The sequence below is a fragment of the Lagopus muta genome, chromosome 22 (assembly GCF_023343835.1).
Source record: "Lagopus muta isolate bLagMut1 chromosome 22, bLagMut1 primary, whole genome shotgun sequence".
NCBI classification, from domain to species: domain Eukaryota; kingdom Metazoa; phylum Chordata; class Aves; order Galliformes; family Phasianidae; genus Lagopus; species Lagopus muta.
In genome coordinates, this window is record NC_064454.1 from 1,770,646 (window position 1) to 1,797,225 (window position 26,580).

Sequence of the window (26,580 nt, forward strand, 5' to 3'; positions counted from 1 at the left end):
GAAATAAACTTCCAGCCCACCTGAGTACAGAAGTTTGCCATTGTTGTGCTCAATTTAATTTGAAAGTGATAGGGAGACGAAGAAGCAGCATTAGAAAAAGAGCTGAGCTTCCTATTGGATTTTGTATTGCTCAACAAGACACAGAGAGGGGCTACTTGTTCTTCCATTGCTCCTGGGCAGCCTCATCTTGACTGTGAGCACAGACTAATATCTACAGAGAATGGGAGCTTGAAGCCCAGCCTGTAAGAGCTGGAGAAAGGGCTCCAGCAATCCTGGGTTCTGCTTTCCTTGCTCTAAGAAAGAAAAAAGAAAAAAGAGTTCTGGAGATTAAATCTGAGATCTCACAATCCAAACTCCTGAGGTCTGCTCCTGACTCTGCTGCTGATTTGCAGTGCATGCAAGTAAACTTACTTCATCTCTCTGCCCCAAGCATTCCCACGCAGAATTACAGAATGGGTCAGAAGGCCCCTTTAGAAATCTCCTGGTCCAACACCCCTGCAGTGACCAGGGAACACAGAGGAGATGCTACTACTGCACCTTGTGAGCAAGCCCACAAGACGCAGGCTTTGCATGAAGGATGCAGAGCACACACACACGCACTCCCCAAGCAGTTGCCTGGTATAACCACAAATCACCATCACAGCACTCCAGCCAAGTGCCAGTTCTCAAGCTACAGCCCTCTGAGCCCACCAGCAAAAATCACAGATTATTTTCATCAGAAGGAATGAATACCGAGCTGTTTGCCTAGTGCCAGAGGTCAGGGCGTATTAGAGCAAAGACAAATCTCATCCTTCCAAGGACAAATCCAGTGTTTGTAAGCACTGTGCTAGCCTCTGCCCCCGGGTGGAGCTGGTAGCATGCAGTCTGCAGTCCATCTCTGACTTATCTTTCTCAGCAGACACTTAATGATATCCCTTATCAGTGGCAGAATGCAGTCTTGGTGCTCCAAACCCACTAAGTTTAAGAGAAAGCAATAGCAAGCAAGCACACCATGAGCACCTGGGAAACCACCAAGCATCACAGGGTATGTACATCACACCAGCCCTGGCTGACAGCTCCTTGTCCTGCTGCCTTCACCCATTCCTCAAGGTAGGCGATGCAATAAGTGGAAGCTGTAGGGAAAAAAAAGGGAATCAGAAGCCTGGCAGTGAAGGAAAAGGTGAAAAGGGTACTCCAAGTAGATAGTGTCTAAAGGTATGAGTGCTGCTTCCCAACCTGCTGCTTGGCCATTTGTGATCATCCCATACAGAACATTCTCTAGCACACTGCCTGATCTGTTCTTATGCTCTCTAACACACCCTGTGTTCCTGTCCCTCCTGTTCCAACCTCCTCAAAAGTGTCATTGCTGAGAATCCTCCTTTTACCACCTCAAAAGTATCATTGCTGAGAATCTGCTCCAATAAACTGTGCAGAACTGCATTGATTCATTACATTGTGCTTTGCCTTGGGATGTTCTGGGGCTTCCTAACAATATACTTCCAGGCAGCAAGCTACTCCTTCCCAGTATTTATTGCACAACACAGGCAGGCAGACACACACCAGAAGCATGAAGAAACACAGCCATGTGTCCATCATTAAGCAGCTGTCTCTGGGAAGGGCAGAGGCTCTGCTGTCAGTAGTGTCCATGTTCAAATTACATGATCTCAGCGCTCCAAGAAACTGCATGAAAAGCACCCCTTGGTACAGTAACATGGAAATTAGCTGAGATCTTGCATGCTTTCCTCTTGCAATGCCTCCTCTTTCCAGTGCTTTAATCTGTTGAGAACACCAGGAGCAGCATCTCCTTGATTTGCAAAGTCCTGCACTGATCAGTTCAGTGATCCACATCCTGGCAGAAATACAGACAGGTCTGCTTGCATGCACTTTCCAGGTCCTTGTCATTGGTCTGGCAGAGGTAAGGTGCTGCTCTGAAGGCCATTTAACAGCTGACACCCCCTGGCACACATTCAGCTTTCCTTCTGGCCTCAGAGGTGCTCACTCCCCTCCTGGAGCTTGCTGTGAGGAGCACTGTGCAGGACACAATTTATGTGCTGTGTGCCACACAGAGGTCAGCTCCTTCTCTCCTGTGCCCTCCAAGTGAGTGTCTGTGGGACTGAACTATGACCCACCAGGCAAAATACACAGTCATCCTGAAGTCCAATTAAGTTACCAGTCCTCTTCAGGCAAGGGAACAGTTCTCTTTCCTAGGATCAGTCTACCCAACTTGCCTCTTGATATTCAGTCAGCAAAAGATGCCAGAACAAGACTGTGGCAGCGTGGCAGCAAGGAGACAGCTTGTCTTCCAGCTTCCCAATCACGTGGGATGCAGGGATGAGTTCCTGGCTGACTCCATGGCTGATGTCATCACACTCCATCCACTCCCCATCTTCCTTCTGGTAAAACAGATGGCACAGGGCAGGCTGCTTAGAGAGAGCAGGGACAGCATTTGGCCTTCCCATCACCTGCCACCTAGATACCATCACACCACATCTCTGCATGCCAGTGCCAGGTGGAGCTTGAAGTCACAGAAGCAAAGCTTGTGTGCCATCTGCCTTTATACATTAGGACTGGTCAGGCACATGGGCAGGACATGACATTCCAGCAGCATCTGTGGGCAGCCTGCACATCCTTCTCAGACCATCCAGCTGCACAGAAGTCAGAAAGCTTCAGCCCAGGCTCTCCACCAGATCAGCAATGGAACAGCTTCTACATGGCAGAAAGAGCTCATCAGCCAGCGACACTGGGTCTAATCCATCACCCAGACAAAACAGAGAAGCCTGGAAGCAGCCTCATTTAGTTACAGCTGGAAGAATTCTTAACAAGAAGCTCCCAGACATGTTCAGTAAGCATCAAAAATTAAATCAGCCCATGCCTGTGGCTTCTCTCCTTCGCTGCTGGCTACACCAGCCCTTGTTAATGTGCTGCACCACCTGCTTTCTCCAGACCACTAGAGTCAGATGGCACGACAGTTGCAGTCTCCAGCTCATCACTGGAGCCTTTCAGAACCAAGAACTCCAGCAGAATGTCCAAGAGGCAGAAAACCAGGTGCCTGAAATGGAAAGAAGACAAAGCTTAGCCAGTGGAGCTGGAAGATCAGCTCCAGACACACAGGAGCCAAAGAAAGGCAAGGCAGAAACAATGACTGTCTTCAGGAGATGAAAGATCTCAAGCCCTACAAGAAATATTTCAAGGGATGGTTCAGCACCCCCACACCCAATCCAGGGAGTGTTTGAAAGCTGATGAGCACTGCAGAAAGCACAAAAGCATCTCCTGGAGCAAGATAGCATGTGCCTTTCACTGCAGTTGAGTATTGCTTCCCAAATGCACAGCAACAGGTATGCAGAAAGACACCAGTACAAATATATGCAGCTCCCACAGCTCTTCTACAACCAACAAACTAAACCAGGGTTTGTTTTATTTCCTTCCATGACATCTACAATCTAAGAAAACACAACACCATAGGTAATATGATTGGCTCAACAGCCTCCGGCCACACAGAGGTCCTAAAACACACTTTCACAATCATCACACTAGGTTCCTTGATAGCATATGAAGTCTGTATGTGAAGCATATGCAGATCAGCCAGATAGATTCTACATCAAGCAGCTCATGTCAGAGCACAAAGCACAGCTTACGGGCCCCACAGCAAGGTAAGGAGACCATAACCAAAGTACCTGTTTATAACAGGATGGCCCAAGGACTCCAGCACCAGGCTCCAGCTCATGCGACATTTATCGGTTCCAAGGATTTCTTGGACCACATCTGTCAACACCAGAGGCAAAGCTTTAGGAACAGCACATTTTCACTGTAGGAAAACAGGCTCAGTCTTCTCCTGGTGGGTGCCAAATCAAAGTTTGTGATGGTGCTTCTGAGTGAGAGGCATCTTGTGCCCAACATTACCGTGAGAGAAAATATCTAAGGGCAGGCTGATTGCCAGGGAAAGTGTTTCTGCCTGGAACAGAATGTAGTGGTAGAACTTTTTCATTCCCAAAGGGCACTAAAGGCTCCTTACACTCACAATTCCATTCAATGGAAAAGTCACTTTATCATTTTAGAGCAAGAAGCCAAGTGCATGGCTTCATGACTTCAGCAGTGGCATCTCTAACAGCAGGCACAAGCACAACATGGCACAGGCCACATTTTGTTGGAGTGGCTCATAACAGCTGTGCTGCAAGCTCCAAGAAGGGGCACATGGCAGCCTGCACCTGAGAATCACTGTGCCCTCTGTCAAGTTGTGCTGCTCTCTAAATGCTTATACAAGCTGCCTAGAACTGGGAAACTATTGCTTTTGCATGCAGGAAGCTATTAAAATCCCATAGGTTATGAATGTTTCCCAGTATGTTGACACATGCAGGCTCCATCTCTGTAGCTGTATATCTAGAGATGACAACGCACTGGAGAGTTCCCCAGTCTCACCCTCAATGGCAGGTGACATCTTTGGGACACACTTACTAGGCAAGATCCCCATCAGGCTCTGCAGGGCCTGCTCTGCAGCTGCTTTCTTCTGTTCCTCTGTCCTGGCTGGCTTGGGCACTTCTGGCAGAACTCCTCCAGGCCAGATGGACTCCTGCAGCAGCTGGAGGTACTGCACCCAGCGCTGGGTGCAGGTCAGGTTGACCACCTGGACTTCCAGCCACCTGTGGAGAGAGAAAGATAGGAGACATCAGGCTTGAAGCAACCCCAGAGCTTTCTGGAAGGAAAATCAGCTTGCTGGGTAAGTTAACACAGCTTTCAAGTATAGATATCAAACATTTTCCCGAGTCACTCCCCATCAGGGCTCAGAGGTGCCTGCAGCCAGCGTGAAGGAGACATATCACCACCATCCAAGCTAGCCAGGGCATGTTTCTAAATGAATGGCTCAAGGTTTTATGTCACTTCACTGCACAACAGTGAAAGCCACAGCCATCGACCAGAGCGCAACACCAACTGAAGTCCTTCTTCCCCAGAACAAGGAGCAGCCATAAGCCAAATCCTCGATGCCACCAAGGCCAGCAGAGAGTCCCCAGTGACTGAGAACTGGGGTCTGGAGAGGGAGAAGGCTCATGATTTCACCAGGACTTCGAGAACCACAGAGGAGCCGGCAGGCAGGGCCAGAGAGCCGTTCCTCTTGGCAGCTGGCGTTCGTGCTTGCAATTCCGTCACCACTACGCCCCGGCAGCTCATAGTACATCCAAGAGCACAGGCCCTGCCAAGGCAAACTTTATTTAACCTGCACTCTGCCAGACTGTCTGCATTCTTCTCCGGCGAGGCATGTAGGCCAAGGGCATCTTTCCCTGTGCAGCAGGGACAATGCGAGCGGAGCATCAGGAATAGCAACACCAAAGGTAAGAGGGCTGAAGAGCAGGTAGGCCATGAGGGTGCTCCAGAGCCATGGGGATGCGGGCAGCGGGCACAGCGGGGTGGGATTGAACTTGGGCATCTGAGAGGTCTTCACCAACCTGAACGATTGTGATACTTGTGTGTGCTGTGCAAGCCTAAAACTGCGGTGGAGGAGGAGCCTGTGTGCTCAGCTGGGGACCACGAGTTCCTATGTTGCTACATGATAGCGCAGCTTCCACCAGGGTAACAGGACAAGATGTCACAGCAGGGTCTTGTGTTTCAAACGTGCCTTTTCCCAAACAACCCTTTGAAAGAGTTTTTATCTCCAGCAATCAGCAGCTGAACGCCTTGGATCATGGTAAACCTTCCAGCCATCCCCAACCAAATTAAAGTGCTAAGCTGTGGCTCCTCTAGGGAGAAAGGCTTTCATTAACATGTTTTCAAATACAATCTGCTTCTCTAATTGAGAAAGCACTTGACAGGCAACAGAAGCTCAGAGACTTGGGGACAGAGCTGCAAACAGTACAACTCTGCATCTGGGGACACCAGATCCAATGTTGACTTGAAATTCACCTCAGCAACAGTCATCCACCACCCTCTAAAAGGTTGCAAAAAGCAAAGAAGAAACATTCTTTTTCTTAAGAATGCTCTTAAAATAGCAAAAACTCAAGCAAATAGCGCACAGAGTGAAAGCTGAACTCTGAGAAGGCAGCACACATTTCCAGACAGCTTGAGAACGGGCTGAGAAGTGACGGATGCTGGAAGGCCTGGTACAGACAGCCTTCCATTCCTAGCTCTTTTCTGTCTATAAAATCAGCACAACCAGGCTACAGGACCTCCAAGTAACACCTATAAATCTTATCGCATGTGCACGCATTTTGATCAGGCAAGAGCTTGCAGGTCTTGGTTCCCACAGTTACAAAACATAGCAGATGGATTTTTTTTTTTCCCCTGGTCTGGCAGCTCCTTGCCTTTCCATCTGGGAAGAGAAGGGCTGGATCCCAGGGCAGAAAGGGAGAAAGACAGACCCAAAATGACAGAATATGCATGAAAAAAGAAGAGATCAGACAAGAACAGGGCTGAGAAGGAAGAGAAACCAAAGCTAGGTGCAAATGGAAGACTAGGAACAGGGAATCATAGAATGCTATGAGCTGGAAGGGACCCTTAAAAGGCCACCTGGTCCCACAGCTCCATCAGTGCTCAGAGCCCCATTCCCTGATCCAGTGTCTGCAAGCACAGGGCACCACCACCTCTGTGCCATCCATGACAGTGCTCTGCTACCATCTCTGATAAAACACATTTTCCATTCTAAACTTCCCCTCCTACAGTTTGAAACCATTTCCCCTTTGCCTATCACAACACATGCTGTGGGTTCATACCCTTCTGTCAGTCTATCAGCATGTGTTGACCCATCCCAAAAGCCCTGGGAAGACAGGAGTCCTCAGGCTGGTGCCACAGCATCCTTGAGTTCTGCAACTCATGGAGAGTCACGTCAAGCTCTATTGAGAAACCCACCTGAGCAAGACCTGGATTTCTAAGGCAATTGACCTTTTCACCAGGCAGACTTGCTGCATCAGCACCAGATCAGGTTTAGCAGCTCAGACTTCTCACACAGGAACTCCAAACATGCGTGGGTCCAAAGCTGCCCCTCACCAGCTGATCCCAAATGATTTTTCTTGTACTATTAAAGTATTAAGCAACAGATCCATGTGCCACATCACAAACACACATCCTTGCTTCCAGGTAGAAATAAATGTGGTAAGAAGCAGAAATAGAATTATCCTTTCCAAGTTACTATTTCCACTCTGGTATTTAATGAAGAAATAACCTTAATAAGAAAAATAAACCCATCACCAAACCATCTCCTTAGACTTTGGCAGAGACCACAAATAGAGAGAAAGTGACCTGCAGGGCTCAGACATTCAAATGCTTCAATAATGCCCAATGTAAGACGACAGGCTGCCAAGGCTACGAGCTCCTGGACATTCGTCTGGGGGTGCATAACTTGCCCATGTTGTAAGGGTCCTCTGTCTGAAATAGCTGCTGATGGAGGAATTAAATGGCTGCTAAAAAAGAGCTGTTTTAATGCCATGGCTTAAATTGGAACTCCAAGGTCAGCTGAAGGGACCCATTAAGACAAGAACTGCAAAAGTGCTCTGGGAATGATGAACAAGGCCCGTGTAGCACAGACCTTGGTCCTCCTCTGCCCCCTGAAAGAAACAGGGCTGCTAATAGAGAGCAGCCAGGTCAGGAACAAAGCACTGCTTATGAACCAGAGCTTACCTGAAAAGAGGAAGCATCACTTAAGTGCTCTATCCATAGGGTTCACCTGCTGGAAAGGGCTCATCTCCCTAAGTAAAGGGATTGCTTCTTCTGGAAAAGAAGGATGGACCACGACTGGCCCAGCAAACCAGAAGATACAGTACAATCCATACTTACAAACAGCTCTAGAAGCTGAGAAACCTCTGCTCTCCTCCACCAAGGTAAGGCTGAGAACTGCCAAGTTCATTTGAGCAAAGGAATGGCTGGGTTGAACAGGCAGTAAAACCTTTTTTTAGCACCAGTCGTGATTACAACTGAACATACAATAATTGTGAACCCACCCCAGAGCAGGGACTGCAAGGATACAGACCATATAGACCACATAGAGACTGTGTTAGGGAGGGAAAGATGGGAAAGTTTTTCCTTGTCTGCTTTAGCTATATAAACACAAATAGCTCTGCAAGTACATATGATCTGTGCAGAACAGTAGCAGTAGTGCAGGTCAGGCTCTACTAACTCAGCCCAGTACAAAGCTTCTGATTCCCTGAAGTCACTTAGCACAGCTAACCAGAAGCTCAAACAGGGCCTGTGAGACCCAGGTAGGGATTTAAGGAAAAGGCAACATCTGGAAACACACAAGGCAGTCAAACACTTGACTCCTATGAAATCAGAGAAGGCTGATGCTTAGACCACCAGACCATCCTTCCTTCCAAGTCCTCGTCCCCCAAATTCTTCCTCAAATGGTGCCTGCAACAACAAGAAGGCTCAGAAAGAGGGACATCTGAATGCTGCAAACCATTTCTGAACAGAGCTTACAAACCTAAAAGAAACAGCTGGAAGTGGGCACAGGAAGAAGGATGGAAAAGCACACAGGAGAGCTGTGCCCCAGGCTCAGCACCTGCTGCTAGAGCCCATGCTCACCTGCCAGGGCCACGCGCCAGCAGCAGCACGTGTAGCTCAGAGCTCGCACGCTTGGCCCCACCACCTTCAGAGCAGACCCACACTCACCCAGCCATCAGTCAGCTTTAGCAGAGGAAGGAAGGAGAAAAGAAAAACAAAAAGAAAGTCCTCCATAAATCAAAGAACACGAAGCATCACAAGTCCTTTTAAACTTCTGGCCAAAGATACGCATGCAAAAAGTAAACTATCCTTCTCACCTTACTGGAAACGCTCCTCTCCTGCTGCTCTATAAAAAGTTTACAATTGTATATGCTGTGAACAATGCGTCCTGTACCCCTGCCCGAGCACACATGATGAAGTGTTTGACCAGCGAGGCAGCAGCCCCATGGCCAAGTGCCTTCCCCTCGAACAGAGTGTCTTGCCAGCCTCCCAAACACAGCTGTGCCAAGGGCAGCTGCTCTGGGGGAAGGAAGGAAGGAACACACGAAGCTGCAGGGAGCTCACACAGGTAGCAGAGGCAGCGTGCTTGGTAGTCCTGCCTGCACCAGCACTTTGCTGATGTGGTGCGCTGAGATTGGAGCTGGAAAAGCACTGGGAGATGAAGGGCACAGCATTTCCCTGGGGGCAGAACGCATCAGCCTTGCTGCTGGGAGGCACAGAGCTTTACCTGCAGGTTCACGTTTGCTGCTGCTGCGTTACTGGCTGCTCTCTCCAACACAGCTGCTGCAAAAAGAAAGCTCAGGAACACGTGGCTCCAGCTCTAACGTCTTCCCGCAGTAAACCAACATAGCTGCTTTGCTGGGTTCGTTCTTTTCTCAAGTTAGATCTCCCTGCAACACCGTGGGGCTCAGGAAAGGGGGAAAAGCTCTGCAATGAAAAAATCATCCCCCAAATCCCCTGATTTTGAACAAAGCATCCCAGCTTTTTGATAATATCTTCATCAAGTATTTATTGAGCCAATTAAGCTCTCAGCAGTGCCCCAGGGAGAGGCCAGGCTGTCTCAGCCAGGTCCTGCTCAAAGCAGATTGCTTCATTAGCCCACTTCAGAAAAAAAAACTTAATAACAGAATTAACCCTTCATGAGCTGGGGAAAAACTACAGCCCACAAGGAGAAATTACATCCCTTCAATCTTTTCCTGCTTATTCTTCTCTGTTGGAAATTTTCTTTCTTCTTAATTTGGAAAAAAGAAAGTTGGCAAGTCTCTAATTGCTGAAACAGAATCAAAAGAAAACGAGACGCAGTTAAAATAATGTTGCAATTGTTATCAAAGTAGAGAGCACTCGCCTCATTCTAGCGGCTGTTTTTGGAAGAATGCTGCCTCTAAATGAGGGGAAAAGAATTATTTGGGACAAAGATTCAAAGCCAGATCCAAAATTTCCAGGTGCTTGGAGACAACTGAATCAAGGCTCGTTTCCAAGCGGCCTTTTATTTACTTTACACACACACGAAGACACACACAGTCCTAAAGATTGCTTTTGCTGCCGCACCCCAGGCTTGCAAGTCCTCTTGCTGCTTGCAGCTACAATGGCCAAAGCCAGAGGTGAGGAGGAGGATGCCACAAGGCTGCTTGCCCTGCATCTAAACTACTGCTGCCGTGCAGGCAGGGGCATGGGCTTGCAGCAAAAGAGCAATGAGATCTCTGCAGCCCTCACTGCAGAGCCAAAGGGATGCTGGCTAACTGTGCCCACAGCAGGGAACAAGGCAGAGGAACAAATGGACTGAAGCACTCCACCTGCAGCAAAACACGGGACATGTGGTGAGCTACCTGCCAGCAACAGAGCTAAAGGTAACCAAGTGCTGGGAACAGCTTTAGCACCAGCCTTCCTGGCTTCCCCTGGCACCAGAAAGCACAGGCTGGTTCTCCTCTGTAATAATGGCTTTTTCAGAGATAACGCAGAGAGAACAGATCTCTGCAGTGAACATCTGCCCAAGCACAACCACATCCTGCTCTGGGTGCAGAGTGGTTTTGCACCATGCTTAGCACCAGGTCTTACTGCTGCTTTGGATGCAGACATAGCTTGTGCAGAGCTGACAGCTCTGGGCAGCCAGGACAAGGTGCTGGCCATGGGCAGCACATCCCCAGCATGCTCACACTGCAGGTGCAGGCAGGCTGACTCATGGGCATTGAAGGGGACCAGGCAACACTACATGCTGGTGGCACTTGAGGTGGAGAGGATCAAGGGGGCTGCCATGGGGCTTTGTTTTTGCCAGTTCTGCTGGCACAGAGATAAAGGAAGATAAAGCAGAAAAAAGCCAGCAAGAAACACAGAAGAGCTGTGATCTCTGACTCATACCACAAGTGCCCCAACACCTGGCCTGACAGCAACAGGCTCCAACACAGAGCCCTGAATCCAAGAAGGCAGCAAAAAGGAAACCCAGGGTAGCAGAGCCCACCCGAGCCATCCTGCATGATGGCTGCAGCACCACGATGTGCCCTTACACAAGGAGCAAGGGGCAGAGATCTCTATGAGAGGAAGCTGGACCTGTGCTGTCACCCAGATTGCTGCAGGGACCCCAGGGTTGGCTGCAAGGACTGCCTGCTGCTCTGCTGACAGCCTGTCATTCCCAGGACGCTGGTCTGAGATGCTCACCTGGTGGTACTGTAGTTCCCAACTATTGGTTGCCCTGCCTTCAGAAAGTAACATGGTCCTGGGAGAACCCCAGCAGAAGCCAAAAAGAGCTGGCAGACCCCGACCCAGTGACCAGCATGCCACTGAGGACAGATCGAGGGCAGGGTGCAGGGTCACAGCACAGCATTCTTTACATGCCCACCATTTATTTTTACTGCTGCTTTGACTCACGGGCTCCAAAAAGGACGTGGATTCTCTAAATGCTTTTTATCTCTTTCCCTGAAAAGCCCAGAATAGCCCCATCTACTCTCAGCAAACAGGTTCCTGGTGAGAGTTCATCATTCCCAGCCCGTGGGAGGGAGGTCAGACAGATGGGCAGGGAGCAGGGCTCAGTTACAGGGACCTGGAACATGCAGGGGCTGCTGGAAGCTCCCCTCCACCCACCTCTCCTTTCAGCTCCAAAAAAGGATCACTCCCTGTTACATAATGGGATGAGCACTGCTCAGATGCACGCTTGCACACACAGCTCCCTTTTACTTAACAATACCTTTTTCGGGCATACTCTGCACTGCCATCAAGCTGACAGTTAGCAGAGACAGATGGTGCCTGGCTCCAGTGACTGCAGCTACAGAGGAGGGGGAAAAGGGACCAGAGAGGAGCAGAGTGGGATAGGGAGGGCTCAGCCATCAGCTGCACAAAGGTAATGCTGGTGCTCCACAGCAATGCTGTAGAGACTAAAGCAAAGGAAGAGAGGTAGCTCCCTGCAGAAGTCTGACTTCTTCATAGACTGTGCTGCTGCTTTGATTTTTCTACTTTCACACAGGGCACATGGAGCTCACAGTGACAGCCGTGCCCATAGAGGTGGCTGCAGGAACAACATGTTTCTCATGGAGCCCAAGACGAGAGAGAAGCCTGCAGCAACAAGCCCCTTCTACTTTCCAATAAGGACAAGCAGAATTCAGCACAGACACATCCCATCCCAGGGACACGTGGTACCTGCACTCTGCAGGAGGTGCTGAGCATAGCACTAAGAAGCCACAGGACTTTGCACCATCACCTCCAGCCCAAGGTTTGCATGCAGCACATTCAGCTTCACCCAGACCCATTGAAGCTGAGCTGCTACAAACACATCTGTCCTCACGCTGCTCTGCCAGCACAACAGACAGAGCTCCTCCAGTTTCCAGAGCCAGGCATGTGCTTTGGATATGACAGCTTCTCTAGTGGAAAATACCAATGCCACGTGTCAGTGCTGCAGGCTCCCTGGGTGACTGGGACACAGCTTATTAGGAGGCTATGACATGCATGCTCAAGCTCTCATAACTCTGTGCTTACATGCAAGGATTGGGTTCCAGCTCATTCCCCAAGACACCAGAACCCATTTTGGAGAAACTGGACTAACACCCACCTCCTCCCACCCGAGGAAACCAACTCCAGTGTGACAGCCAGCAGGCTCTGACCTCAAAACACTTCAGCAACCTCTGCTGAGGGCAGCTCAAGTTACCACCCAGGTTACAATGTGCTGTGCTGCACATTCTGGCACTGTCTTTGAATGCCTGCTACAGAAGAGAGGGTGCAGGAGTGGGAAAAGCACTGCCCTGAGGCTCCCCTAGCCCAAGTACTTCTGGAAAGGCTTATCTTTTACACTACAGACCATGTCCTCAGCTGGTGATAGTCTCTGACCTGCACAAAAAAAAAAAAAACAGAAATGCTCTGTTTGTGTGTCTTGGCTTGGTGCCTTACCACACAGAGGCACTGGCCTCAGAAAGGCTTGGCAAGCACATACCAACTGGAAAGGAAGTCTTCCCCTAATACATCTGTGGGTCAGTGCCCAAGGCACAGGCACTACTGGCCCACCACAGATTGGAAGGGGATGCATCAGTGAGAGCAAAGGCCCTGGGAGCTGTTCCTTGACAAGTCCCTGTTCCCCATGCCTGTTTATTCTCCTTTTGCTGAGAACACAAGCTGAGGCCCTGAGCAGCAGGAGTGCAGCAGAAGCCAAACTCTCCCTGGAGAGCTGAGGAGTTGGGCATATTCACTCCTTCTCTAAGGAGCAAATTCACATAGCTTTCCACTGTATCAAAAGCCAGAAGGTTGGCTCCTGGCATTATACTGCTGCTCACAGGGAAAGCAAACCTCCAAGATATCTACTCCATAGAACTCCATTTTAGAGTGACTCCAAAGGCAGTGCCACCATGCTGCTGGGAGGATGGTCACTGAGGTCTTACCTTTGAATGAGGGTCCCAAAGAGCAGGTGGAAGACCTTCTGGATATTCTCTATGCACAGCCAGCTCCAGTGATCCATCAGCAGCAAACGCAGCAAGTCCAGGGCCAGGTCAGCCAAAGCAGTCTCAGAGTCTGCCAGGAGGAAGAGGAGGATCAGATAAGTCAGCTCAGAGCCTAAGCAAACAATGGTGAAAAGCAGATGAACTCCACTCTTTTCCCCAACAGTCTGAGCAATGCTTTGCTCCCCAGTTTAACACCTGGTGCAATATGCAGGTAGTCAGCCTGTCAATCCTGCCCTCATCATCCTCATTTCCACTTCCACTCAAGCAGCACAGCCCTGCAGCCACCAGAACATAGCAAGGGCAGTTTTGCTCAGTCCCTGCTAACTTATCAACTCCTAGACAACGCATGATGGCAGTGCAACCAAAACTGGTGAGAAGGAAGACTGCCAGGAGCAAGGAACACTGCTGAGGACCATCCTCCCCTGTTTTCCTGAACGTTCCCCTAACGCATGCAGTTCTCCAGGCACAGAGCTCTGCTTGGTGTCTGTGGGCTGCCATCGTGTGGCAGGTCTGAGTCTCAGCAGGACGATGGATGGAACATCTGGTTAATCCAGATGCATCAGTTCTGACAGTAACACTCCTACATCCAGACAGAAACACCTGCTGGTACAGATCAGGTACAGCAAAACTTCTCTCGTCCTCAGATGGATGAGAAAGATGAGAAAGCCTAGAGTAAAAACAAAATTCAGAGTAAAAATAAACTTCAGCTTGCTAGAGAAACAATTCTATGCTGCCTGGATGCAGAGCATCGTAGAGATGCAGAACAAAGCTGTCAAAGCACAGCAAATCTGCCTGAGATAACCACTCCTAGGCCAGCATCTCAACCCAAGGCTGGTGCACCTGCAGAACTACTAAGCCACTTTCCAAAAACTCATCTTTCAACCTCTCTTCCCCTATAGAGAATTGATGGAGATAAAGGGGAGAGTTTCCAAACCCCATCATGCCTCCTTCCCTCCTTGCTACTCATGAATAACTTGAGGCCATTTATTCAGAGGAATTCAGGCGTTTGAGTGCACTCAGCCTCTTGCTCTGGGCCACACACAAGCTGATCCCATAGCTGTGCCCTTGGAGCTGACTGCCCTATGCAAGAACCAGAGCAGGCTGCTTGCTTCACTGCAACTCCATAGGTCAAAAAAAGTGCTGTCAGTGAGCTGTTTGTTCCCATTTGCATCCAAGCCTCCTTCCTTCCTGAGCTGCTGGCCACTCTCCTCCACCCAGCAAGCAGATAGGGATGCTGCTTGCCTTTAGCCCAGACATACATTCCTTTTGTCCAGCCAGACCAGTCTGCCCTGTCTCAGCCCACAAGCATTTGACATCATTTATGTACAGGCTTCCTCCAGGGTGAAGCTAACTTGGCCTGTCTCTATCTCCTGTTCTCTGTACAGTGCTGACTTCCCATTCCAGTCCTGTTCCACAGCAGCTCCAAAACAACTGCAGGCATGTGTTCAAAGCTTACAGGCAGAGCTGGTAGCACAGGCTGTTTCAGAACCCCAGGCCCATCCTGTCACAAGCACGTGCTTCCAGTCACAGCTTGTCAGACTTTCAAACCACTGGAACAAAATTTCTGCAACGTTCCAGCTGATACAGTTCAGCTATTCCAAGATTAGAGAACGTTTTTGCTCACACTCAGGGTAAGCTTGTAGTTGCTCTGAGAGGACAAAGACCTCTGTGATTCAGAGGAGGGATCTATAATCAGAAACTGAACATCGTTCCTTTAGCTGAGGTTATGCATTTGCTATTTGCAATGAATTCATCCCAACTTGAAAGACTCTCAAATAGCCTTGATTTGTCCATGCACTGTGAAAGGATAACTTGACACTATCAAGAAACCATAATCTGGCATTTAATCCATGTAAAAGAGCTTGATTTGACAACATTAGCAGTTTAGGTAGCACATCCTAAAGAAATGTACTTCAGCAGTAACTGTAGTGAGCACACTAACATGAAAATCCACAGCAGCACAAATGAGCCAAGACTCGAGTTGCCTCCAACAGCAATAAGGATGAGAGCAACTGCCCAAGAGCACCACAAAGGACTCAGCTTGCTGCCTCATCAATCAAGGAGCAACAGGCAGGGGACCAGATGCTCAGCAGGCAGCTGGTGCAGGACCTGGGGAAAAAGGCTGGAGCAATGGGGCTGAGCTCACCCGTGTCCAGATGTGCTCCCTGCTCCAACGTGTTCAGCCCATCTGTATCCTCCTGCACACATTTTTCCTTGGCTTCTTCACTCCCCTCGCCCTCAGGAGCTTTGCTGGGGACTGCTTCCAGCAGCTTCTCCTGCTTCTGGATGAAGGACTCCATAGCAGCCAGTGACAGCGTGCCAGAGACCTACAAAAGCACTGCTGTATCAGTACCAGCCTGTACTGCCCAGACAGCCCCCAGCACCCAATACAGCACCTAGGGGTGCTCAGAGCCTTTCTGCAAAGGCCTGACATGCAGGTACAAGGCTGCAGCAGCCACAGTTGTGCACGTGGATAATTCCAAACCAGCACCCCAACAGGGCAATGATCAGGATCATGAAAGCATCATAAGAGGGAACTGAACTTACAGCACTGCCCTCCCTCACGGAGTACACAATCCTGTCATGTGCTTCACTCACACTCAGCACTGGAGTGATTTTGCTGGATGGGAACCTCAGCCTGGACCTGGAGAAGGACACAGGACACAGTCAGGATTTTCCCCACAAGCTGCAAGCAATGTTTCCCAGTTCCAGCCAAGAGTTTGTACCAGCTGTTTGCTAAAACTAAGTCTGATAGGAGCTAAAGTGGTTCCAAGCAGCACCTGCCCCACCAAGGGCAACAAAAGCTAGCTGCAGAACCATGCAATGAAAGCTTTAGAATTACTTGTCTTCAATAACAACGTTTTTAAATACTGGCATCGCCACAGCTTTCCAATATCCACCACAACACCTTCCTGGACAGGTGTTTTGGATAAGAGTCTGCATGCAGATGCACACGATGCTGTTCAGCAAGGTATGAGCACATCAGCACATCCAGGAGAGCATTCAGACAAGATCTGAGTTGAGACATACCCAGCAGCATTGTGAAATTTAATTATGAATACAGACGTAAAGGAGGATATGAGAGGGCATTTCAGACTTGGGACACATTGTAAAATAGTCTGTTTATCATGAAGGAATGTTCTTTCCAGCCAAGATGCTTTAGAAGTTGAACTTTTTTTCCTTCTTTTTGTTCTCACACAATTTTTGTTAAAATTTATCCAATGCTTTTCCTAGCAAAACATCTTTTTTTTCCCCCTGGAACAGCAACAACAAGAGCTATATTCATGCTGTGGAAGTCTGACCATTCCTGGAAAAATCTTTAATCCAAACAAGGGCTCAAATGCCCTTCTCAGCATGCAAGAGAGAAAGAAACTCAACTGCAATTGACAGCTGAAGGAGCCCTTACTTGTTTGCCTTCTTCCCATCTGGCTGATATTTCCCATCCACTTCAGACTCACTCAGATCCTCTGTGGGGCTCTGGGGCTCTGACCTGGGGAATGCTGTCTTCAGGGTGTCCACAATGGCATTTACAACAATCTGCAGCGAGAGCCAGGAACACCATCAACCACTAACAGACTTTTCTTGAATAGGAATCAAAGAGTTTTAAGACTTGCAGTGTCCCTGTTTTCCACGTGGAAAAAAAAAGCCACAAAACAGGCTCTGAGAGGGGCTCTCACCCTTTGTGATGTCCTGGGCAAACTCAATGCATCTACACAGAGTTTGACTTTTCTAGCTGCTGCTGCAGCAGCCATGCAGACATGTGCAAAGAGCATTTGGTGCACTCAAAGGAGGTTCACTCTGCCCATTTCCCACCACCTACCTTGTCTATCCTGGAGACAACAAAGGGCTTCTTGACAAACGCAATCCTGGCATCCGTGTTCAGAGCAAGGAACTCCTGCACCTCCTCACTGTTTGCAATCTCAGGGACTGCACACAATTGCTGTAAGGGGAGAGGGTTTTAGCTCTTCTCAGAGTGAGCATCCCAGCTTTCTCACATGAAGTGCAAGCAGAAAACACCCGAGGTGCTCCAGTGCATCAACAGACAACTGTCCTGAGCCACTGCTTTATGCCAGTAAAATAAAATAGGAGCCAGCACAAGAGCCCAGCTCCCAGGTATCACATCAGCAGTGAGCTGATTGCTGCACCAAAGGAAGGGGAAGAGTGAAAACCATCTCAGCAGCCACAGGAAGCAGTGGATACAGGCACCAAGTACCTCACCTTCAAGAAAGATTCCAGCAGACTTTTTCTGGCTTCCACTTTATCGCTGTCCATATTTCCAAATGGGAGATCAGGGAACAGTTTCTTTGGTCCTTTGATATCTGGAAATAAAATGCACGTTTGTGAGCTCGAGAGAACTGTAAGAGCTGTATTAAAATCTTAATGCTCTTTTACTTAAAATGACCACTACTGTGCCTCAGCCCAATACACAGCCCAGATCAGGCTGAGTCAGACCTTAAATCCATCTGTGTACAAATGAGGTAAATCCAATTTTTTATTTATGATATAGCTCATACACAACACTTGCTCACACAAGCAAGATGCTTGCAGATTGCTAACATTTTAGTGTTGCTGTTCATTGCCAAGGTGCAAAACTGCAAAAAGCTGTTTGGGAATGTAATGCAATAATGGGATGGAAAGTACAGTGATAATAGCAGGGTGACAGCCTCTTACTGTAACAAATGAGAATGAGCCATGCAGCAGCTGTGGATGCAGAAATGAAGGAAAAGAGCTGCTCACCTTTAGAAAACCTCAGTTATGCAGGGATCTCCAGCAAGAGATGCCTTCACCTCCACTGCCAAGCCTTAAATGAGGTCTGGGAAGGGGTGGAACCTGACTCCACCCCTTCCAATCACTCAGGTATACTGTATGCACCTGAGCTCCCCTGCATTGGCCCTGCCTTCCCACCAGGTGCCCCATCACTGTTTCAGGCCATGTCTCAGCATTTCCACTACAGGGAACAAGGATGATTTCTGCAACACTATAATTTGCAAGCTAAAGAAATCCCACTTCCCATCATAGAGGACACAGACACCTCAAACAGCCCAGCACCCAGACGGGCTCAGACAGGGCTGCATATGCTCAGAGCAGGAAGGGGCACACTGGGGTCACAGAGGGGTGGTCACAGGAAGCTGATGCAGCACTGACTTTTCAGGAACTTGCGGAGCTCCGGTTTCTCCTCCAGCCTGGTCTGCAGGTTGAGGAACTCCCGGTAGCGGCGGTTCACAGTGTGGTAGGCCATCTGCTGAAGGCTGCCTGCAACCTCACCCTCCAGGGCTGTCTCATACTGAGGAGGAAAGCAATGCTAGTTAACCCTTACAGACCTCCAAGCAATACCATGTTGCCCACACATCCCACCTAACAACTCCCCAGCTCTCTCCCCACACAGCACACAGGTTCCTCACAATGAAGGGATGGGTGACATGGGGCTACAACTCACCTTGATGGTGTACAAGGTGTAGGGGTGGAAGCCAGTCCCGCTGTGCTCACGGGCAGTGATGGTGCCGGTTATGCGCAGGTTCTGGATGACCACCGGTCCATCGGGGCTGCTGAGGGGCTCAAAGCTGAAGGTGCTGATGGGAGCAGTCGGGGAGGATGAGAGCAGGGGAAGGGGCTGAACAGGGTCTGAAGGGCTTTGTGGCAGGGCCTCTGGTGTTCCCAATTCTTTCCCCAAGCTGCAGGGCCGTTGCACAGAGCACTTCTTGGGACTGTCCTCCTCTGTCTCCATCACTGGATCAATCTGGATGTCAGGGCAGGAGCCCAGAACATAAGCAGATGGGAGTAGCAGTCCAGCATCACTACTGGTGGTATGGCCATCCTCCAGATCCCCCATCCCATCCTCTGAAGTGTCTGCTCCCTCCAACAGAGCAGGAACATCAGGGAGATGCTCATCAAGAAACTCCCCAGCGGGTGATGGTGCCAGCAGCTCCACATCCTGGCCTGGAGAATCCAGCTCCAAACCCTCATAAGGGAACAGCAAGCCCAGGCCTCGTGGCCTCAAGACAACCCCCTCACTACAGGGTGGCTCACACGGCACATCCACACCATCCTCACCACCAGCCCCTGCTTCTCGCCCAGGTGATGGGGATAGAAGCGGTACTGCTGGGGCAGCACCCAGCTGAACTGTGAGAGGCAGAGAGTCTGGCACTGGAACTGCAGGGCTGGGCTCCTCGCCCTGTGCCTTCCTGGGGAAGGCCCCAACCAGCAGCAGGTTGATCCAGTCAGGGTCAGCCATCTTCCTGATGGCTGGCAGCAGCACATTGCAGGCCACCAGCTCCACCACCACGAAGCGACCCGTCCGCGTCTCCAGGTGGGGCCGAGGCACCAAAGCCCGCAGCAGCAGCTCCACAGAGGCGCGGGCATAGCTCACCTCAGCCGCCGGGCTGCAGAGGGCTGGATGCAGGCCCGCGACCCGGCGGTACTCCTCCCACAGCAGCCCGTGTCCCCGTAGGGCCTGCAGGTAGCTCTGCAGGTGACGGCCACACAGCAGGAGCAGCCGGCGGGCCAGGGCCTGGCGGTCAACCCGCGCCATCCGCCACCTCAGCTCAGCTGCCAGCCCCATCATGGCCTTCTCCACCTCAGCCTCAAAGGCGTGCTCACTGCTGACGGTGCGGTACCACGAGGAGACGAAGTCCCTCACCACTTTCCTGACGGTGCTGCTGATCTCCTGCTCCAGCAGCTCCTCCGCCTCAGGGCTGTGTGCCGCCGGCCGCAGGGATCCAGCAAAGCGCTCTAAGCGCAGCCTCCAGCCTGGCCTGCTCAGAGCTCGGGGTCCCAGCCACCCACCCAGCACAGCTGCGGTCCCACACAGCAGCGCCAGCACCTGCAGGTCCAGCAGCAGCACCAGCAGCCAGCCCAGCACGGCCACCAGGGCCAGCATCTCACGGCGGCACGGCATGGTGCAGCAGCGGTGGGGTTCAGCGGTCAGGCTCTGCGATCTGGATTTGGTATCGGGGCTGCAAACACCGGGCCTCAGCCGAACCACCTCTGGGCCAGCAGGCTGCGAGGAGCGGGCAGCAAGGGCTGCAGCCAGTAGGCTGCTCAGAACTAACAGCCGCTGGGGCTCTGGGCACTCGGGCTAGGAGAAGCACGCACGCAGCTGGGCATTAGGGCCGGCCGAGGACTCAGTTAATAGAGCTGCTACCTACTGGGCTCCCAACCGAACATTACGGCCGCAGCCCCCTCGCACAGCACCACTCAATGACCCCACGCGGCTCCAAGCCCCGGGGCTGCACGCAGCACGGCTTCACCGACCACCCCGCCCCCTCCGCGTCCCTCCCTGACCCCTCACCGAGCACCAGAACTGCAACCGGCAAACACCAGAGCACCGACACAGCAACTCCGCGACTCCAATCTCAGCCACCCGACATTGCTCCAGGCCCCGGAGCTCCGCGCTACCGCCTGCGCCCCGCAACGGCACGACCGCACCAGGATGCGGGCGGCGCGGGATCCGCCTCTTTTCCCTCCTTTTCCGGCTCCGCCCCACGCGGCTCCGCGCGCACTGCAGCGCCCTCTGGCGGGGGGCGCGCGGCACTGCAGCCGTTGGGCGCGCGGCACTGTAGCCGTTAGGCGCGCGCTGGAGGTTCCCGCACGCGCGCTGGGCTTCTTTTGCACGCGCTGTGAAAATGGCAGAGTTCGCCTTCGCGGTTCTCATCGTGCTTTGAGAACAACAGCAAAAAAAGTCAGTGCTCTCATATTGACGTTCCAGCGTGCGCTTTGTTGTGATGGGGACGTGTGTAAAATGGTGCAGTTTTGCACTTGGGCCGGAGGAATCCCAGGCATCCATACAGACTGGAAGGAGCGGTCCTTGAGAGCAGCACTGCAGAGGAGGACCTGGGGGTCTTGATAGATGAAAAGCTTAACGTGAGCCAGCAGTGTGCTCCTGCAGCTCGGAAAGCAAATGGGATCCTGGGCTCCGTCAGCAGAGGGGCGGCCAGCGGGGACGGGGAGGTGATCGTCCCCCTCTGCTCTGCTCTTGTGAGGCCCCATCTGCAGCACTGCGTCCAGGTGTGGAGCCCCCAAGAAAGACAGGGAGCTGTTGCAGAGGGTCCAGAGGAGGCCACAAAGATGAGCAGGGGACTGGAGCACCTCCCTCATGAAGACAGGCTGAGGGAGCTGGGCTTGTTCAGCCTGGAGAAAAGAAGGCTGCAGGGTGACCTCAGTGCAGCCTTCAGTACCTGAAGGGAGCCTGCAGGCAGGAGGGGAATCAACTCTTTGAAAGGGTAGGTAACAGCAGGACGAGGGGAAATGGTTTTGAGGGAGGGGAGATTGAGGTTGGATATCAGTGGGAAGTTCTTTGCTATGAGAGCGGTGAGGTGCTGGAACAGCTGCCCAGAGAGGCTGTGGATGTCCAGTCCATCCCTGGAGGTGTTCAAGGCCTGGTTGGATGGGGCTCTGGGCAGCCTGGGCTGGTATTAAATGTGGAGATTGGTGGCCCTGCCTGTGGTGGGGGGTTGGAGATCCATGATCCTTGAGGTCGTTTCCAACCCAACCATTCTGTGGTTCTGTGAAAACGCAGTGGCTCGGAGCTGAGGGATTCTGGAGGCTGTAAAGCCGCGGTGCTGCTGTGGGGAGGTGGCTGCAGAGCTCTGAGCCCCGTGTGGGGCATCAATCACAGTGCGAGTCTGGCACAGAGAAGCGTGGTGCGGTGCCTTCGCCTTGGGGCTCGTTTCCTTCTCCCCTTCCCAGGTAGTGACAGGAGCTGCTTGGATGGATGGAGAAGGCAGCTGCCATCAATCCTATCCTCAGTCATTCCCTATGGTGAAATTGTGGCTTTTGTTGCAGTGCTTTTTTGGAAGATGAGCACAGTGTGAGCTGTGGCACGACGGTGTGCTGAGGTGTGGGGGTGTGAGGTGCTGAGCCCTTGGCTGGGGTGGGCAGAAGGCAGCGTGAGGCTGCTGCAGTGCTTTGGGTCTGACTTTGTGTTAAAGCACTGAGGCTGTGGATGAGCACTGTTACTATAGGATGGTGAGATTCAGATGCCCTGCTCAAATATGGGTGATGCAGGCACTCCTGACGCATCACTCAGCAGGCGCTGGTGGGACTCCCTCTCCCCCCCCACGCTTTGCTTTTAAATTATTTAATGAGCTCCTTAAGCTGTTTAGCATGGAATTTGTCAAGGCTCCATCAGCCATATACAGCACAATGTGACAGCCATACTTCTATTACAAACAGCGTATTAATCTTGGAATAGCGCTATTTGTTTTCCTCCTTTGCTTTTATGGTGCTTAAAAGCATGTATCTTCTCCTGAAAATCAATAACTAAAGCTATGAATAATAAAAAAACACTGCGGCGAATGGCTCGTGGAGATCCTATGGCTGCAAGTTGCAGCAGTAATGACTCTGTTTGCTAGCCGTTAAGTATGTGAACTCAGAAGAATTATGCAGATTATAATAGCTGTATCAACATAAGTATGTTTTGCTGATAGACTTTCCTGATTGGATCCGCAGGACGTAAGCCTGCTAATCCCCTGCATCGAGGACCTGATTATATGAGAGCGCTCTGCAGATAGAAAGTTAAGAAACAATTAAAAGAAATGCTGGCCCATGCACGGCGTTTCTCCGGAGCTCTGCTGTTGTTGCTGTTTTTGTGTTTCTCTGTAAGATTTTTCTCTTTCCCTGTGGCTTGGCTGGAGGCCAATGGACCCAGCTCGGAGCCCTGCTGCAAACACACGCTTTGTGCTTTGCTCATTGACGTGCAGGCAGTGTGATGTGGCCCGTTGGACCTGGGTGTCTGCATGACCTTCCCTTCTCCACTCCTCAGCCTCCCAGAGATCTGCTGGCTGGAGCTAATAATGGTGCTGCAATGAAAAGACCCCCTGTAATTAAAAAATCTGCTCGCTGTGCACTTGACAGTCTTCAAAGTTGTGCAATTTTGCATGTAGGAATTTGCATGTAAGATCTGCTTATTAACATCACCTTGCTACTATCAGCTGTCACTGCAGGAGGTTGCAGTCAGCTCTACAAAGTCTGCTCTTGCTTAACGATGCTTCAGATGTCTTGTAGTTGGTTCTGGTGTTGCTCTGCACCTCAGTTTCCCCTTCCTGTTCATCCTCCAAAGCTGTGCCACTCCCCTGATGCTGTGTGATTGCCTGGGAAACATCCATGGGATGCACAGGAAGGTTGGTGCATTGGAATTCCCCATCCTCCCTGGTTGTACCTTTCCCTGTGCTGCTGTGGGCTCTGGCTGTGAGTTTGTGGTGCCTGACGGACACCTTGGCTCCCCTCTGCCTCTTGCATTGATGGTTGGAGAGGTTCTGGCAGCTCCTGAAAGGAGTAGAAAGGAGGTCATTGTGCATCAGGGCTTGTCAGGAAAAGATTCCCCCGGTCAGCAGAGATGCATGCAGAATTCTGAAATGTGCTATTTATTTTTAGTTTAATTTTTGAGCAAAAAATAAAAGCACCTTTCCACCACGATCTCTTCCAGCAGTTCTGCTCTATGCTGAGTGGGGCAGCAGGGAGGAGCTGGTGTCTCCATGCCCATCTCAGATCTTTTTGCAATAGATTTGCAGCCAGGCTCCTCTGACTGGTGGTGAAGGTGGGACTGGGAGCTGTGGAGAGGCTGGGCATTTTGTCCTGTGCTCCCAGTCCAAAAAAAAGCAACCCAAGAGATAAATCAGGCTGCCTCAGGAAACAGGATGAACAGGTCTTAATTATGGCTTGAATCCCAACTGGGGATGCGTGTATACTCTTAGTGATGGTTTCCAGGCTGCTGGGGGTGCTGTGTTGGAATAGCAGTGCTGTACTCACTGCACAGGGACCGGGGGGTCACCATCCCTGGGGTTGTCCCATTACTGGGGATGTGGGCAGTGGGCATGGTGGGATGAGGTGGGGTTGGGGAGCTGAGAGGTCCTGTCCAACCCGGATGATTCTATTCTGTGAAGGGTGCTGCATGAGAGCATCAGCTCTAGGGTTGGCTTCCGCTTTCCCATATAGGCTAAGGGAAGGGTATGGGTTGGGTTGGCAGGAGGGATTTGTCTGGGAGCGGAGGTGGTGGAGGCAGGATGCCATCCCCCACCCGCTGCCGTCCAACCTAGGAAGCCATTGCTGCTGCAGCTCACCCTATGCTGTCTGGCATCCCATTAGCAAATAAATTCGTTATGTTCAGGACAACGCAGTCACTTAATGTGATGTGCACATCACCAAACCCCAAACGTGCTGCGTGCGGAATCGGGCGAGTTGCGGTGATGAATGTCATGCAAAACTCCAAGGCACTAATTGAAGGTGGTTTCAACAGAATATTCAATTAATGCTCTCTGCGTCGCAGACAGTCTGGAAAAGGCGCTGTTTTCTCCCGAGGATCTGTGTTACTGTGCAACAAACAGATGAAAATGAACCGTTTTACGGCCTTCTAATTGAAAGTCGATGCACCAGTTTTATTAAAATTTTCATGGTGGGGGGAACTGGATGCCTGAGGGGTTTGGTAATGGGATGAGCGAGCTGCCTCGCATCCAGCCGCAGGCAGGAGCAGCTGGGAGCAAAGGGCTGAGCCGTCCCTGGTGGCACGTGTGGTGGTGGCAGGTGGCCCTGCAATGGAGCAGGGTCTGCGTGGAGCAAAGAGAGGGACTGCTGTGTCTGTCAATAAACCCCTCCTGCCTCCTTTTGGGACGCGCTGTCCTTTCAGATGGGAGCCAAAAAAATGAGCTGCGACTTCACAGAAATCAGCCTGTTTGCTGCCTGATGCATTGAAGCTGTTGGCTTGGGGCCTTCCCTTGCATTGGTGTATGAGTACTAATTTATGCTCCTGCATCTGATGATGATTTAGCTGTTTTAAAGTGTTATTTACGATGCGTTCCTGTACCCATTTCGCCATGATGATAGTGTTTTGATAATGGGAATTTACAGTCCTCTCTGACAAGAGGCTGTAAACCAACCGGCTGGATGTGTTTTTGTATTCCTACAGGCCTAATTTGTAACATAAAGCACTTAATAATTGTTATTAATGAACCTGCTGTGGTCAGTCTATGGACCCAGCTGGAAATCACATCTGCTGTTGGATTTGCAGTGAATTCCTGCAGGTGGAAGGAGCACGGCTGGAGCAGGCCGGGTTTGGGGAGTGTATGGGAACTGCTGCATGGCCTGAGCCTCGGATTGAGGACCTGAGGCCAGCAAGGAGTCAACCTGGGAGCACAGGTGAAGGCAATTCTGTGCTGTGGAGGGGTGGAGCCTGGCTGCACCTCTCCTGGACCCCATTTAAGAGCTGACTGCCAGCAGGGAAGGTTTTCTTTCTGGAGATCCTCTGGAGTTTTGCAGTGGGCCCAGGATAAGGTAAGCGCTCTATCTATTCTCTTTTTGGTGTGATAACTTGCTTAGCTGAACTTTCTTGTTTATCTCACAATTATGATATCTGTGCATTTGTTGTTTACATAGGGAGGTTTGTGGCTGTGTGGGGTTCTGCCACCCCACGCTGTGAGGGGTGAATTGGTGTGGAGAGGTTGGATTTGTATGGCTGTGAGATAAAATGTGCGATTTGTCCATCTGGGTGCCTTTAATTTTTGTTAGTGTGATAGAGGGGAAGTCATCCTTTATTGCAATATAGGAAAGAGGCCTATGGTTTCACAGAGGCAGCAGGGGTTTGGGGACAATGAAAACATGTGGTGCTGAGCAGCTTTCAGGAAAGCATCTCTGGGGATATCTGTGCCCATCTCTCACTGGAACGGGGGCAGTTGAAGCTTTCACAGCCTTCTGGGTATTTCTGATAGATTCCGGCTTGGAGAGCCAGCCTGGAATGAAGGGGTAAAGGATGCTTTTGATTGCCTCCAGTGGGCTGTGTGACCTTGAGGAAGGCATGTACTCCCTTTCTAGTGGAAACAGGGCAGTGCTGGCATCCTTTGGGTCGCATCTGATATGGTGCTAATGTCTTTTATCCAACCTCGCAATAGACTCCTATTATTGACCTCCCAATAGACCCGTATGCATTTTGGTTTTGGTGCTCTCACCAGCTTGGGATAATGTAGCTTGATGTCAGTAGGAGCCTCTTCAGATACAGCAATAACAAATCAGAATACCTTTTTTGAAGGCATACCCGTGCTTTTAAGTGCTCATGTCAGTAATTGAATGGCTTTGGAGGGGTTCAGTCGATGGCTTGAGCATCCCTTGGCAAAGCCCTCACCCCCTGTTCACAGCCCAACATGCTGTCTGCTGCTGTTGAAATGAGGTAATGCTTTGAAGTATCACCAGATCTCTGCAAGAGGAATATTTTGCATAATTGGTTTCTGACAAGGCCTAAAATACTATTTAGAGTCGCATGGCTGAGTGTTAATTTATG

General features: G+C 50.7%; 2 protein-coding genes across 4 annotated transcripts in view; one reads left to right on the forward strand and one right to left on the reverse strand.

Moving 5' to 3' along the window:
• Window positions 1–280: 280 nt before the first annotated feature.
• Window positions 281–20,770, reverse strand: SNX19 (sorting nexin 19). Of its 2 annotated transcripts, XR_007380897.1 has the most exons (12): window positions 18,754–20,770; window positions 18,462–18,600; window positions 17,535–17,635; window positions 17,137–17,256; window positions 16,723–16,853; window positions 15,864–15,960; window positions 15,463–15,643; window positions 13,257–13,386; window positions 4,432–4,616; window positions 3,654–3,741; window positions 1,540–3,028; window positions 281–1,112 (listed from the first exon to the last, which is right to left on the reverse strand). XR_007380897.1 is itself a non-coding variant. In XM_048968215.1 (11 exons), exons 1-11 carry the CDS (start codon window positions 20,209–20,211, stop codon window positions 2,893–2,895), a joined length of 2,766 nt encoding a protein of 921 aa, XP_048824172.1. In that variant the 5' UTR covers window positions 20,212–20,770; the 3' UTR covers window positions 1,492–2,892. The 2 variants fall into 2 exon arrangements, 1 of the variants encoding a protein (XP_048824172.1); XM_048968215.1 differs by lacking the exon at window positions 281–1,112 and having other exon boundaries at window positions 1,492–3,028.
• Window positions 20,771–21,499: 729 nt separating this feature from the next.
• LOC125703580 (protein CEPU-1) overlaps window positions 21,500–26,580 on the forward strand; it is a 315,707-nt gene continuing 310,626 nt past the window's right edge. Inside the window, exon 1 of one of the 2 annotated variants that reach the window (XM_048968235.1) lies at window positions 21,500–21,535. The gene's annotated coding sequence lies outside the window, so the exon portion shown is untranslated. Of the gene's footprint in view, window positions 21,536–25,556; window positions 25,581–26,580 lie in introns of those variants that run through there. The other variant, XM_048968236.1, reaches the window with a different exon arrangement.